Source organism: Rhinatrema bivittatum, chromosome 13 (genome assembly GCF_901001135.1).
Source record: "Rhinatrema bivittatum chromosome 13, aRhiBiv1.1, whole genome shotgun sequence".
Taxonomy (NCBI): domain Eukaryota; kingdom Metazoa; phylum Chordata; class Amphibia; order Gymnophiona; family Rhinatrematidae; genus Rhinatrema; species Rhinatrema bivittatum.
The window spans coordinates 13,263,260-13,278,153 of NC_042627.1; the positions used below are offsets into that span (position 1 = coordinate 13,263,260).

At 45.2% G+C, this 14,894-nt stretch overlaps 1 protein-coding gene across 3 annotated transcripts in view; it reads left to right on the forward strand.

The window, feature by feature from the left end:
- Window positions 1-14,894, forward strand: part of HMG20A (high mobility group 20A) — a 126,245-nt gene that overhangs the window by 50,709 nt on the left and 60,642 nt on the right. For all 3 annotated transcript variants that reach the window (XM_029575383.1, XM_029575382.1, XM_029575384.1), the window contains exon 2: window positions 9,793-9,885. In XM_029575383.1, coding sequence (XP_029431243.1) covers window positions 9,793-9,885 — 93 coding nt within the window. The remainder of the gene's footprint in view (window positions 1-9,792; window positions 9,886-14,894) is intronic.

The following is a 14,894-nucleotide window of genomic DNA, read 5'->3' on the forward strand; positions in this document are numbered from 1 at the left end:
GAGCGTCCATTTTCCTAACCCATTGACAGCCACCTCTCCCGGGTGCCCGCTGCCAAGGGGGCACACAGTTTCCCCTAGCGCCTCCTTTTTACCGCGGCAGCCGATTTAAATATGAAATAGGGCGCCCTGAAGATGTCGTTCGGCACGTCTTAGGAGAGCGAGCTCTAAATCATGAGCGCCCACTTTCCCCGTGTCAATATTGCATCGGGCCTGGTGATGGGATTCAGAAGAGAGTTTTGCAAGATCATAAACAGTTAAGTTATTAGACAGACTTGAGAAACCCAGCACTTATCCCTGGGAATGAGATACAAGAAATAGATCAACTGTCAGTAGTTTGCCAGGTACTTGTGAGCTGCACTGGCCACTGTCGGAGACGGGATTCTGATCTCCGTGGACCTTAATCTGACCCAGCGTGGCACCTCTTATGTTCTTATGACCTGTTTATGGCTCTTGGGGGATTGAGTTGCCACCCCTGGACTCGGCCATTATTTATTCTCTTTCTATCAACCTCATCCTTGTTTCAAATTGCTGTAATAGGATAAACTCTTGATTCCTGGAGTGGCAAGTGCTTCTGATTATATGAGGGGTGTTCAGTTCCATTCCTCAAAGGCCACAGACAGGTCTGATTTTCAGTAAATATTCATCGGGTATATTTGGTCCAAGGAAGGAGGGCAATTTTGCATACTTTAATTAGCCTGAAAACCAGACTTGTTTTTGACCCCTGAGGCCCATAACTGAATGCCTCTAGGATATATATATATATACCCCAGTACTGAAGACCAAAACTTAATGCGCTTCCTGCAGCTCTGGAATTCATACTTGGTCAGATATGCTCAGGAGAAAACAACTTTTCACCACTTCTGCTGTTTGTGATTCGGGTCCTGCACCCTGATATTACAAACCTGGATACTCCCCAACCCCTTGCAGAGCCTGTCCAGGGTTGCTGCAAGCGCGCCTGGCTCCTTGCTGGACTCTGGGAGCATTGCCAAGGCAGGGAGAAGGATTCTCATGCATGTTCTAATCACCAAATCACAAGTAATTAGCTATTAGTATGAAATGTATTTATAGCACCATATTTAATCACTGTATGCCCTCAGGGAGGGAGAGGGGGGTGAAGAGGGGGACTTTGAAGCCTCTGAAATGCTTAAGTACAAAATGTTGCATGTAATCTCCTGTATTCCCTTCTGCCTTTCTAAAAAAAAAAAAAGTGTGTTCTTAAGCTATTGTTTAAAAACAGCAGAAACTAAGTCAAAGCACCAAAAAATTGCTAACGCATCAATGTTTTGCAGTGTCAAAAAAGCAGGTCATTTTCCATTTGTTCTTCCGTTTTAACCTTTCCTACAAGGCTTCATTTTTTACTTCATCCTACCGACTGTCATGGGGGGGGAGGGGGGCCATGCATAACCTCCACTGGTTTCCCATGTTCGCTCCATGTTCATTTTTATATACAAGCTAAGGACGCCAGTGACCTCCTGTGGTTGAGAGGCAGAGCGGCAGAAATCCTTCTGCGTCATGGGTGGTCATGTGGTCAGTCACTGAAAGGGAGAAAGAAAACCCCCCCATAACTGCGATTCCGTTAGGCAAGTGATGGATAACATTTCCCTAAGCTTTACCGCACGTGCCCTCCACCTTCATCTTCACGGCACTGCGGTAATACCACTTACAGATGCTCCGTTTTTAATCCTTCGCTTACTGCTGAACATTTTTACACTGACACCGATCCTGCATGATAGAACAATTCTCCCGTCTCCTTGTTCTCTGTTGCACTTCATCCTGCTCTCTGTAGCCTGCATAGTGATTTAGCCACACAGACGCTGATTACCAAAGAATAATTTTCCAGGGATATCATTCATCTAACACCAGCTATTGACATAAGACTTTTATATGAAATGCTTTGACCAAATCAGTTTTTAAGGATCATTTGCTTTCAACTTCGTTGATATCATTCCTCAGTTCTGGAATTTATAATGACTGTAATAGAAATCTTAAAGCAACTAATATTCTACAGCAAGTGTGGCCATATAAGGCCCCCCAAGAGGCTTTTTTTTTTTTTTTTTTTGTGGGGGTGCTGGGTTATGCAGCTACCAGAAAAAGTTAACTTAAGGGGCTGATGCAATATCATGCGCGGAAAAAACGTGCGGCTAAACCGGGTACCCGTTTTATCGACGCACGCACATCCACCCCTCCTGGGCGCCCGATGCGGTATTCAAATGAAAGAGAAATGAAAAGGCCGCCAAAAAAAGTGTGCGGTATTCAAAAAAGAGCATCTGTAGCACTACCCATTTTATTACATCGGACATCCATATTGCATCATGCACACATCATGTGGGCGTGCGTACGTTCTACGATCCAAGTTATTACTCCCTTGTTTTATTGTAACTGCATTCCTTAGCCTCCTCTGGTTTAATGTTTTTTACTACTATTATTATCATTATTCTATTATTACTAAGTTCAATGTTATTTATTGCCTTCTTGTTACCTATCTACTTGTTAATTGTAAACCGACATGATGCAATATTTTATTGCGAATGCCGGTATAGAAAAACTTTAAATAAATAAAAATAAATAAATGGAATATGGGGAATGTTTATTAGAAAAATTATATTTTGAAACCAAATTGTGGACCCCCAACGTGATGTCATAATCCGGCCAGCAGGGTATATAAATCGCTGCTAGGAGTCCAACTGTCTTTTTGTGCTCAGTTTAAATTGGACCTGTGCCCCTATACAGACTGGTGCGGATTGGTGCCTGGCATTCGGATTATTCAGCATTGCAAGTAGGTTGACATTTCTTCATTTTCAACAGGTAAGAGGGATTTGCTTTGTCCTTGGTTTGTTTGTTTTTTTTCCTATGTGCACACCTGGTTCATTTTGTTTATTTTATATTTCCTATGTTTCTTCCATTTATTAATTGTTCAGATTGCACTACTTTCAATTGCCTTTTCTTCCACAATATGAACTGATGGCTGTGGGTGAACGAACATTTAAGTCATGGACTCCGACGAAAGGAGCCAGGCTTGGGCATCCATTATGGGCCTGCCCCGGTTGCCCAAATCCTGGACGTCACCAAAAGGAGCCGTACTTGGGTGTCCACTAAGAGCATCGCTAGGGACCTGTAAATGGACGCAGAAATATGGCTGTCCTTCCATAAAGTGTTGGTTTTCCTTATCTGTTCATGCTATCCATGTGGCCTGTTCCTTTGTCTTTCCAGTAACTGCTTGTTTTCCTATGGGTTCATTATTTCCATGCAGCCTGTTCCTTTGGCCTTCCATTAACTGCATGTTTTCCTAGCCATCCATGCTATCCATGTGACAGGTTTGTAGGAATTGTTAGTGTAAAGTTATATTCACATTGATTAGTGGACCGTAAGTATGGTGTCTTGAATTGCAGAGTTGTTTTGCAAACACCTTTCTTATAAGTATGCTTTGTTTTTATTTGCAATCACAGTTCCAACGAGCAGAGACTGTTATTGTCATCGCCAATGTTTGAGACAATGGAAATAGCTCTGGGAAGGAACAGGAGAAAAGAACAGAAAAGTGAAAGTTGGCTAAGGTGGAGAGAGAAGCTAGAGGGCTGGAAGAGCAGGCAGGCCCCAGTGGTAGCCAACTGCCACCAAAGCGATCACATGTCGTGCACTTCTCGGTCGCAGAGAAGGAGCTCATGTGCTGGTGCGTGTGCGGGAACTGCGAAGTGCTCTTCAGATCGAAGGCTTTGGGAGAGGATCGCACTTGATATCAGCTCCCTGGCAATTAAGACAAATATTAAACAAATCCAGCACCGCTAGCATGATACACGCAGGGAGGTTAAAGACAAAGCTGCCAAAATCGAGGCATCACGCCATAGGACTGGGAGTGGTCCAGCATGCACTCTTGTTTTGATCCCCATAGAGGAGCTCGTCATGTGCACTCTTCGCCAAGAAGTAGTGGATGGGGTAGATACACCCGAGTGTGACACAGGCCAGAGAGAAGGTATGGTTTTTGAAAAGGCTACTGTATTTGCATTTGATGTTTCTCTTTTGGGCGCTTGGGTGGTTAACAGTTGAGAACTAAATAATGATCTGCAACTTGTGTTTCTCTGTCCTTTTCCACAAATCAAGTAGTCAACAACGTAGACTTGCAAAATGTGGAAGATGACGTGGAAGGAAAGCAAACTCCTCCCGCACTTTTCTGATGCCAACTCAAGCATCCTGCCACCCAAAATCCCTGCTTGTAGAGGAGAGCTAGCCCAAGTACCCATTCACGCTTACACTGGCAGAAGTAGTACCAGAAATGCAGGTATTAGAGACAACAGCAACCCCTGAAGAACTGGAAGAGGAGGTGCGTGATACGCCGCTCATCATTAGCCTTGATGGGCTGGGCGCAGACTTGATGGTCAATCTCCTGTTATGTCAGGAGTGGTACAACGAATCTGTCACCCAGGGTTGGCATTCAGTACACTCAGTACTACTAGAAATGCTTCAGGAGAACGCAGAGGCAGTGTCTACTATGGCTGGCCTGATGGGCAAACTTATCAGTGCTGTCCAGGATTTAGCCAGTTCCTTGAGGATGGGGAACCACTTATGAGTTTCATCAGTTTGTCTAATAAAAGATTTTTTGTTGTGTTTAAGCAATGGTGTATGTCTCTCATTTATCGACTCAGGTTTAGACCATGGCCAAGACGACTGTCTTACATTTATTTATTTATTTATTTATTTATTTATATTCTGCTTTTCAGCACTTCAAAGTGTACATCGAAGTGGTTTACATTCAGGTACTGTAGGGCTTACAGTCTAATTTTAGTACCTGAGGAGACTTTGACCTATATCTCCACCTGATGTTCCATGACTCGGCTCCCCCCCCCCCGCCCCTGCCTTCTTACTTCCTGATGCCTCTTATAAGGCTGTCCTCAAATAGGGGTAGAGCTTAGTCCCCTCCCTCTCCCAGAACTTTGCCCAGGAACTCGCTTTCCTATTTCTCAGCTTGATTCAATACAATTTTAAACCTGGGCTAATGTAGCTCTTGCCTGCCTGGTTTTCTTGGCTTCAGAACTCTGGAACACAAATACCCCATCACACTGAAGGTTTAGTTTTGTTGGCAATTAAGCCATCAGTGTCATTTCTATATTGTACTCCATATAGCTGTTCTCGAATGATTGTTGTTATGTGTACTCTGACAGTCAGTACTACTCTGCTACCAAGCAAAGTAGACTTTAGTGCTTCTAGCTCCAAGCTCAATGCCCCTTAGCTTTTTCCATTTAGAGCCTAATTAGAAGCTATGTAACAAATTCATGGCACCTTTCAAAACATATTCAAAATGTTTTTCCTTTTTGATTATTATTCAGATAAATTCAGCTCTAAGAGTTTTGTAAAAAAAAAATATATTTTTTTTCCATAGGTGTATATTTGCAGCCCAAAACGTAGTTTTTACCCATTTAGCACTGTATTTATAAGTCTATGATTATATGCTCAGCGTAACATGCTGATTTTTATCTTGTATTTCAATTTTAATTTATCTGGTTAAATATGAAACAAAGTCCTTTGCTTCTAGACCTTGGGAACTACTACTTTGGCTAGTAAAACTGTAATAAACAAGTAAGAAAAGCATGTGGCATGATTTTCGTAAATGCTTTCCAACATAGATTTATATGAATGGTTTGAGGTGGGGGTTGTGGAGACGTGTGTTTGGGGTATGTGGATGTTTGTAGGATAGTATGTATGCATGCTGGGGACAGTGGGAGGGTGTGTGGAGTAGAGAAATGGATGGAGGTGTGGGTGGGGGAGAGTGGACTGTGAGGGGAGGTGTATAGGGAGTTGGGATGTGTCTGTACGTGAGAGTATCTGTGTGTAGAAGTGTAGGTTATCTTTTTGCCTGGAAGGGGTGTAAATGTGTTTGGTAGGGAGGGTGTAGGAATGTGGATGTATGTGGGTAAGTGTAATGATGTGTATGAGGGATATGGATGTATGTAGGATGTATGGGGCATTAGGTGCGTGTGGGGGTATATATAGGAGTTTGTAGGTTTGGGTTTGTATTGGGGGATATGGGAGTGGCAGGTTAGTAGAAGTGGATTTGTGTGCCTATGTATGACTGAAAGCATTGGGGGGAAGGGAGGTAGCTTTGAAAATGCATTTTCTGCCATCCATGGTCGGCTGCTTCAGTTTTGGGTTGTTTTTTCCCCCGACTCTGTCTGCCTGTCTTGGTCTGTGCAAAAGTGCTGAAGGGTAAGAAGAGGGCTTTAGAAACGGAGCAGTGGTCAGCATTCTAACAGATTCCCATAGAATACAATGGGGGATTTTTTTTTTTAGTTTCAGCTCTCTGAATATACCGACATCAGTTTTCTAGTTTTCAAATTCATCCGAAAAATTCATGATTTCTTCCCGCATGCCAACTTTGAGTTTCCATCTCTTTTTTTGGAGAGCTGTTTTGCTTATGGATAAACAGACTGACATTGTTACTTTTCATATAATGTTTTCCAATGTTCTATATGTTGGAATGCATAAAAATATAAGAAAATAAGAAATTGCCATACTGGGTCAGACCAAGAGTCCATAAAGCCCAGCATCCTTTTTCCAACAGTGGCCAATCCAGGCTACAAGTTCCTGGAAAATACCCAAACACTAAGTAGATCCAATGCTACGGATGACGGTAATAGCAGTGGCTAATCCCTAAGTCAACTTGATTAATAGCAGTTAATGAACTTAACATAAGAACATGCCATACTGGGTCAGACCAAGGGGCCATCAAGCCCAGCATCCTGTTTCCAACAGTGGCCAATCCAGGCCATAAGAACCTGGCAAGTACCCAAAAACTAAGTCTATTTCATGTTACCGTTGCTAGTAATAGCAGTGGCTGTTTTCTAAGTCAACTTAATTAATAGCAGGTAATGGACTTCTCCTCCAAGAACTTATCCAATCCTTTTTTAAACACAGCTATACAAACTGAACTAACCACGTCCTCTAGCAACAAATTCCAGAGTTTAATTGTGCATTGAGTGAAGAAGAACTTTCTCCGATTAGTTTTAAATGTGCCACATGCTAACTTCATGGAGTGACCCTAGTCTTTCTATTATCTGAAAGACTAACTAACCGATTCACATCTACCAGTTCTAGACCTCTCATGATTTTAAACAACTCTATCATATCCCCCCTCAGCTGTCTCTTCTCCAAGCTGAGAAGTCCTAACCTCTTTAGTCTTTCCTCAGAGGGGAGCTGTTCCAATCCCCTTATCATTTTGGTCGCCCTTCTATGTACCTTCTCCATCGCAAATATATATTTTTTGAGATGCAGCCACCAGAATTGTACACAGTATTCAAGGTGGGGTCTCACCATGGAGCGATACAGAGGCATTATGATATTTTCCGTTTTATTCACCATTCCATTCCTAATAATTCCCAACATTCTGTTTGCTTTTTTGACTGCTGCAGCACACTGAACCGACGCCTAGATCTCTTTCTTGGGGGGGTAGCAGCTAATATGGAACCTAACATTGTGTAACTATAGTATGGATTATTTTTCCCTATATGCATCACATTGCACTTATCCACATTAAATTTCATCTACCATTTCGATGCCCAATTTTCCAGTCTCACAAGGTCTTCCTGCAATTTATCACAATCTGCTTGTGATTTAACTACTCTAAACAATTTTGTATCATCTGCAAATTTGATTACCTCACTCGTCGTATTTCTTTCCAGATCATTTATAAATATATTGAAAAATAAGGGTCCCAATACAGATCCCTGAGGCACTCCACTGTCCACTCCCTTCCTCTGAGAAAATTGTCCATTTAATCCTACTCTCTGCTTCCTGTCTTTTAGCCAGTTTGTAATCCACAAAAGGATATCGCCACCTATACCATGACTTTTTAGTTTTCCTAGAAGCCTCTCATGAGGAACTTTATCAAACGCCTTTTGAAAATCCAAGTACACTACATCTACCGGTTCACCTTTATCCACATGTTTATTTACTCCTTCAAAAAAGTGAAGCAGATTTGTGAGGCAAGACTTGCCTTAGATAAAGCCATGCTGACTTTGTTCCATTAAACCATGTCTTTCTATATGTTCTGTGATTTTGATGCTTAGAACACTTTCCACTATTTGTCCTGGCACTGAAGTCAGACTAACCGGTCTGTAGTTTCCCGGATCCCTTTTTAAATATTGGGGTTACATTAGCTATCCTCCAGTCTTCAGGTACAATGTCTGATTTTAATGATAGGTTACAAATTTTTACTAATAGGTCTGAAATTTCATTTTTAGTTCCTTTAGAACCCTGGGGTATATACCATCCGGTCCAGGTGATTTACTACTCTTCAGTTTATCAATCAGGCCTACCACATCTTCTAGGTTCACCGTGATTTGTTTCAGTCCATCTGAATCATTACCCATGAAAACCTTCTCCGGAACGGGTATCGCAGTGTAAGGGAAAGGATAAAATTAAGACTTTGTAGCTCAGCAGTGGCTAATTATAATGCTAAATTAATTGGACTGGTGTGCGCACTGGATGGGCCATACGATCTTTTTCTGCCATCATGTTTCTGTTTCATGGCACACCTCTGCTTCAGCCACAGCACAGTTGGGAAACGCTGTTTTTAACAATAAAAAGTTGTGTTTTGGGATCTTGTTTAAGTGAAGCACAATATCAATTCATTGCTTGGATTACTGCCTTCTAAAATTGAAAGGTACGATACTTTATAAGTAATGGCCATGCAACATAGGAAGAATTAGATAAACATGGAATATAAAATTAGACAGTCAGCCTTATGTAAAAAATTGAATGATGCAATACTTCTATGATATGGCTAGCATCTTTTACTTAAGACCCCTGATTTTTATGTAGCTGATCTTTTTTTATTTATTTATTTATTTTTTTTAAGGAATATACTGCTTTTACTGTTATAGATACTATTGCCCTAAAAGTGAGGCTGGTCTGTTACTATTTTATGTGGTTTTACATTGTTCATATTTAATTTTTGTTTTTATGATAAACTTGCTAGTTCATGTTGCCAGTAGATCATCAGTGTCTCAGTGCCCGAAGATTCTCCATAGCAGAGTGTATGGAGATGGCAAATATTTCATTGCTGTCTTTAAGATATAATATCTGCTTCTAGTTCATTATGAGGGCTCTGCTCATAATTGACTCATTTGCTGCTGGCGTGCTTGACCATACCAAACCCAGATTCAAGCATTCTACAAAACCTTAGTCATTTATTATTATTGTCAAAAATGTATTACCCACTCACTCAGCAGTTTGCAACAGGATACATTAAAAGCATCCATAGTTTTAAAAATACAACTTAACATATAAAAAAATACCAATAAGGATCAATCCTCCTGAAAAACATATGTAAACAAAGCTGAACAAGTATCTAACTTGATAGTTCAAAGGCCTGCTTAAAAATAAGCCTTGAGATGTTTTTTGAACGATTTGTGACATTCAGTGGAGTGGACTTGGGCTGGGAGTGAGCTGTCTCATGAGCTTCAGCCAAGTGTACAATTTAGGAGAATGGACTTCTAAGAGGCCCTGGCTACTGTAGCACTTCTAATTTCAGCAGTAAGGCCAAGAGATGAATGGCTATAGAGAATACATTCATGCTTTTCAACCCAATGAAATTCTCTCCACGGAAATGTTAAATTGTGCTGGAGGAATGCTGTATGGGGAAAACATATACTATTGCTGCCCTGCTCTATCTGTCATGGATAAATGATGCGCTTCGTGATACAAGACACCTGCCAGCACTGACTCTTTACTAAACTTGTCTTTGTAGACAGGGTACAGATCTGAAACAGAGTTGACTCTTCCCTGCCTGTTGCTTCTTTACAGAGAGATGGACAGCTCAGTAGCTACTTCTGTCTTACCCCAACAGTTTGGTGATGACGATGGTTCAAAGGAGAGCAGTGAGATGGCCACAACTGGGTAAGCAATTGCTTTCATTCACTTTAGTCATGTGCTCTCCAGTCTCTTGCTGGAGTTTGCTGCACTCCAAACCCTGTGTGTTGCATTGCATCAAAATATCTCTCGCCTATTGAATGCAATTTTAATGTATCTGGACCCCTGGCAATGTTTGCAGTGCTTCGACTGCGTAGAAGATTCACAGAATTGTTTCACCGGAGGTGATTGTATTGTTCACGCTGGTCAGGTCTTTCTTGCTCATGTTTTTGTATTGTTCACGCTGGTCAGGTCTTTCTTGCTCACGTTTTTGGGGTTTGTTTTTTTTTTACTTCAGCAGCCTTTTTTCATTCCTCTTATCGCTGTCCTCACGCATCCATGCAGAGCCACTCAATTCCACATCACCGAAGTCGCACATTTCAGAGAAATAGCTCATTCTCACATCAGTAGCCTTAACATTCTTCATTGATCTTGTGCTTATTTCTTATACAACTGACCTCCCACACCTGATTTTTATCGTTTTCAAAGATGCATGCACGACCTAAAATGAAGATAAGGACATGAAACCTGAAGTATGAAAGAGCTCCCGTTAGGACCAAGAAACCTTTATCCCTATAAACCATTCTTAGTTTTTAGTAATTTTCTCTGTTGGGACAAAATGTGTGTTCTAATTTCTATAAGATTTCATGAACCTATTACCTTCATTTAATGTGAGCAATTTGCAAAATCATTGTGTTGTCTCAGGTGCTTTCATCCAGAGACAGGATGCTGGGCTTGATGGACCATAGATCTGACCCAGCATGGCACTTCTTATCAAACATAAAACATTCCTGAACATACCCAGATCAGTCCAGACAAGAGGGTTTTATTCATCCTACCAGCAGATGGAGGTAGAGAACAAAACTTTGGGCACTGCCACATATACGAGAGTGCCACCTGCAGTCCCTCAGTATTTCTTTACCTCCAGCAGATGGTAGAGGTGCTAAACCTGCAGTCCTGACTGATTGGATATTTTGAGGAAATTTGCTCCCCAAGGTGCCAGGTTCCTGCGAAGGGCCATCCCTCGGGTTGGATACCTCTGCACAGTTTCAGCCCGCAACCCTGGGATCCCTGTCAGCCAATGGTCTGGTTCCCTCAGTGGGACCCAAAGCCCCTCCACCGCCCCAAGAGTTCAGGAAAGTATCCCTCCTTGTTTCTTGCTGTGGGGGACTTTTCTGTTTGGGTGTGGGCCTCTAAGAGAAAAAAAAAAGAGAAGCACTGAAGGGAGTGCTTGCATTGCTAGAAGCGGCAGCTCAGACATAGTGTCTAGGCTGCCTGTCAGGCAGCCAACCCAGCAGGGGCGGTTCCTAAGGTACTGAGGCAGAACAAGGGAACAGACAATGGAGGGTGGCCCCGGTCAGGGAGAAGTGCCTCCGGTAATTTTCACTGCACTGCTGGTTTGTTCGCACGGTTTTCAGCCACGCCAGCAGGAATGTCTTGAGGCAGTGCACCCTCTTCGGATTTTGGCAATAGCTGCATGGTGCGCCCCTCCCCCTCTCGAGCCCGGCCGCGTTGCAATTTATTTCTTTGCGGTTTTTTGGCTCTGTCTGACAGACAGCTAGGGAAGGTCTGTCGGGCCTGCGGGGTTCGGTCGGCCACCCTTAATGACCTCCTCCTCCTCTGCGCGGAGTGTGCAGGAGGGGGTGAGGGGGCGACGGCAAAGCGGACGAAGCCTCGGAGAGCCTCGCGGACCGCGGCGGCAGTGCTTGGTTCACAGGAGGGGGTGGCTATGGCCTCGGAAGCAGAGCCGGATAGGGGGGTTTCTCCCCCGGGGCTCCCCGCTGCTGCTCTCCCCTGTTGTTCAGCCGAGGGCAGGGGGGGCGGACCCAGATGGTTCAGGTTCTAGCAGCTCCAAGAGACCTTCAAGAGCCTCTGAGGGGGGTTCTCTCCCGAGTTTGTTCCTTTGCTACACGAGGCCTTCCTGGCTAGGCAGGCAGGTAAGCATGGTTTTCATGACAGCCCAGCAGACTCGGCTAAACGGGTGAAGGTTCCTCCTCAGGGATCTTTGGGGTCATGGAAGCTGCCCCACGAAAGTCGCCCGGTGCATTTGGATTCCGATTCGGATGAATCTCGAGAGTATGAAGAAAATTCCTCAGTGGGCTATCGGGATGAGGACCCGGTGGGAGGGGTTCCACCCAGGAGACCCTAGGACGGATCAGGGGGTTTCTGAGGGTCCAGAAGCTGAAGGCGATGATCCGCGAGTGATCCGTCTCTTTGAGAGAGGAGCTTTGCCCCCTTATCCCCAGGTGTTGGAGGAATTGGGGATCAAGCTCAGTCTGGAGGACTCGAATGCCAAAGGGGTTAATTGGTGCTGGATGGCCTAAGGAGACCTCCCAGCGCCTTCCCCATTCTGAAGAAGATCCAGAAGCTGATCAACCGGGAGTGGGACTCCCTGGACTCTGGGCTGCGAGTAGGCAGAGCCATGTCAAATCTTTATCCGCTGTTACAGGCGCATTTAGATGTCCTCAAGGTTCTGAAGGTGGATGTGGCGGTTTCGGCGGTCACCAAGAAACCACTATCCCGGTTGCGGGAGCTTCCGCTCTGAAGGACGTTCAGGATCAGAAGCTGGAAGTGCACCTCAAGCGGGCTTTTGAGATTCTGGGTCTGGGCCTGCGGGCGGCAGTCTGTGCCAGTCTGATGCAGCAGGCCTGTTTGTGTTGGATCCAGAAGCCGCAGGAGCAGATGGCCTCCAGGACCCTTTCCCCAATCCAGGCGGCCCGCCTGGAAGTGGGAGTTGCCTATGGAGCCGATGCCCTATATGACCTAGTAAGGACCACGGCACATGGTATGGTATCTGTAGTGGCAGCCAGACATCACTTGTGGCTGCGTAATTAGTCGGCAGATCTTTTGTTGAAATCGCAGCTGTGTAATCTGCCTTTTCAGGGCAAATTGTTGTTTGGTGAGGACCTCGACCGTCTTGTGAAGTCTTTAGGGGAGACGAAGGGCAATAGGCTGCCGGAGGATAGGAAGTCTGTCCGGAAGCCTTTCTCCTCTCGGCCCAGAGATTCCAGGAGTGATCTCACTTGGTCTACGGACCGCACGCACTCCTTCTGTGACTTTGCCCTGATCAGCCAGTTGTCCAAATAAGGGTGCACCAAAATCCCCTCCTGTCGCAGGGCCGCAACCACTACCACCATCACCATCGTGAAAGTTCAAGGGGCGGTGGCCAGAACGAAGGGAAGAGCTTGAAACTGGAAGTGCTGCCCCAAGACCATGAACCTGAGGAACTTCTGGTGTTCCTGCCGAATGGGAATATGAACATAAGCCTCGGTGAGGTCCAGGAATGCCAAAAATTCTCCTTTTCGGACCGTTGCAATTACAGTGCGTAACATCTCCATCCGAAAGCGCGGCTCCTTCAAACTCTGGTTGAACTTCTTCAGGTCTAAGATGGGCCGAAAGGTGCCCTCCTTTTTTGGTACCATGAAATAGATGGAGTATCTGCCTTGTCCTTGTTCGGAGACAGTTACCGGTACCACCGCCTCCAGACTTAATAACCGCTGAAGCATCTCCTGGACAGATGCCAGCTTGATTTGGGAAAGACAACGCGACTCCAGAAAAATCGACCATAGAGGACAAGAAAATTCTAAGGCGTAACCTTCCCTGATCACGCCCAGCACCCACTGGTCGGAGGTAAATCTTGGTCCACTCCCCGAAAAACCAGACCAGCCTGCCTCTGATCACCAGGGACAAGGAGTGGACCTGCTGGATCTCATTGGGAGGACTTAATGCCACCCGCTCTCTGGGTGGATCCAAATCTAGATGCTCTTCCAACCCCTCAAAAGGACTGCTGTCTATGCAAGGACTGTCGCGGAGCCGAGGACGCCGAGGGCCTAGCAGGATGAAACTGCTCGAGTCGACCAGTGGGTGCTGGGCGTGATCAGAGAAGGTTACGCCTTAGAATTTTCTCGTCCTCTATGGTCGATTTTTCTGGAGTCGCGTTGTCTTTCCCAAATCAAGCGGGCATCTGTCCAGGAGATGCTTCAGCGGTTATTAAGTCTGGAGGCGGTGGTACCGGTAACTGTCTCCGAACAAGGACAAGGCAGATACTCCATCTATTTCATGGTACCAAAAAAGGAGGGCACCTTTCGGCCCATCTTAGACCTGAAGAAGTTCAACCAGAGTTTGAAGGAGCCGCGCTTTCGGATGGAGATGTTACGCACTGTAATTGCAACGGTCCGAAAAGGAGAATTTTTGGCATCCCTGGACCTCACCGAGGCTTATGTTCATATTCCCATTCGGCAGGAACACCAGAAGTTCCTCAGGTTCATGGTCTTGGGGCAGCACTTCCAGTTTCAAGCTCTTCCCTTCGCTCTGGCCACCGCCCCTTGAACTTTCACGATGGTGATGGTGGTAGTGGTTGCGGCCCTGCGACAGGAGGGGATTTTGGTGCACCCTTATTTGGACAACTGGCTGATCAGGGCGAAGTCACAGAAGGAGTGCGTGCGGTCCGTAGACCAAGTGAGGTCACTCCTGGAATCTCTGGGCTGGATCATCAATTTGCAGAAGAGTCATCTGGTGCCCTCTCGTTCCCTCGAGTACTTGGGAGCCCACTTCTACACCCAGCGGGGCAGAGTGTTTCTTCTGGACGACAGAGTGAACAAGATTCAGGGACAGATAGCTTGTCTGCTTAGTCTGCCACTGCCAAAGGTCTGAGATTATTTACAGGTCCTGGGATCAATGGCATCCATGTTGGAACTGGTGCCTTGGGTGTTTGCTCATTTGAGGCCTCTGCAGAGAGTGGTGTTGTCCCGCTGGAGTTCTCGGTCGCAGCAATACTTTCTGTCCCTATCTCTGCCGGAGTCGGCCAAGTCCAGTCTGGCCTGGTGGATAACGCGGAGCAATCTGGAGAAAGGAATGCCCCTCGAGGTCCCAAATTGGGTGGTGGTCACTACAGATGCCAGTATTTGGGGCTGGGGTGTGGTCTGTGTGGGCAAGTCCGCTCAGGGTCTCTGGTCGACATCAGAGCAGGCGTGGTTCATAAATTGGCTGGAGACAAG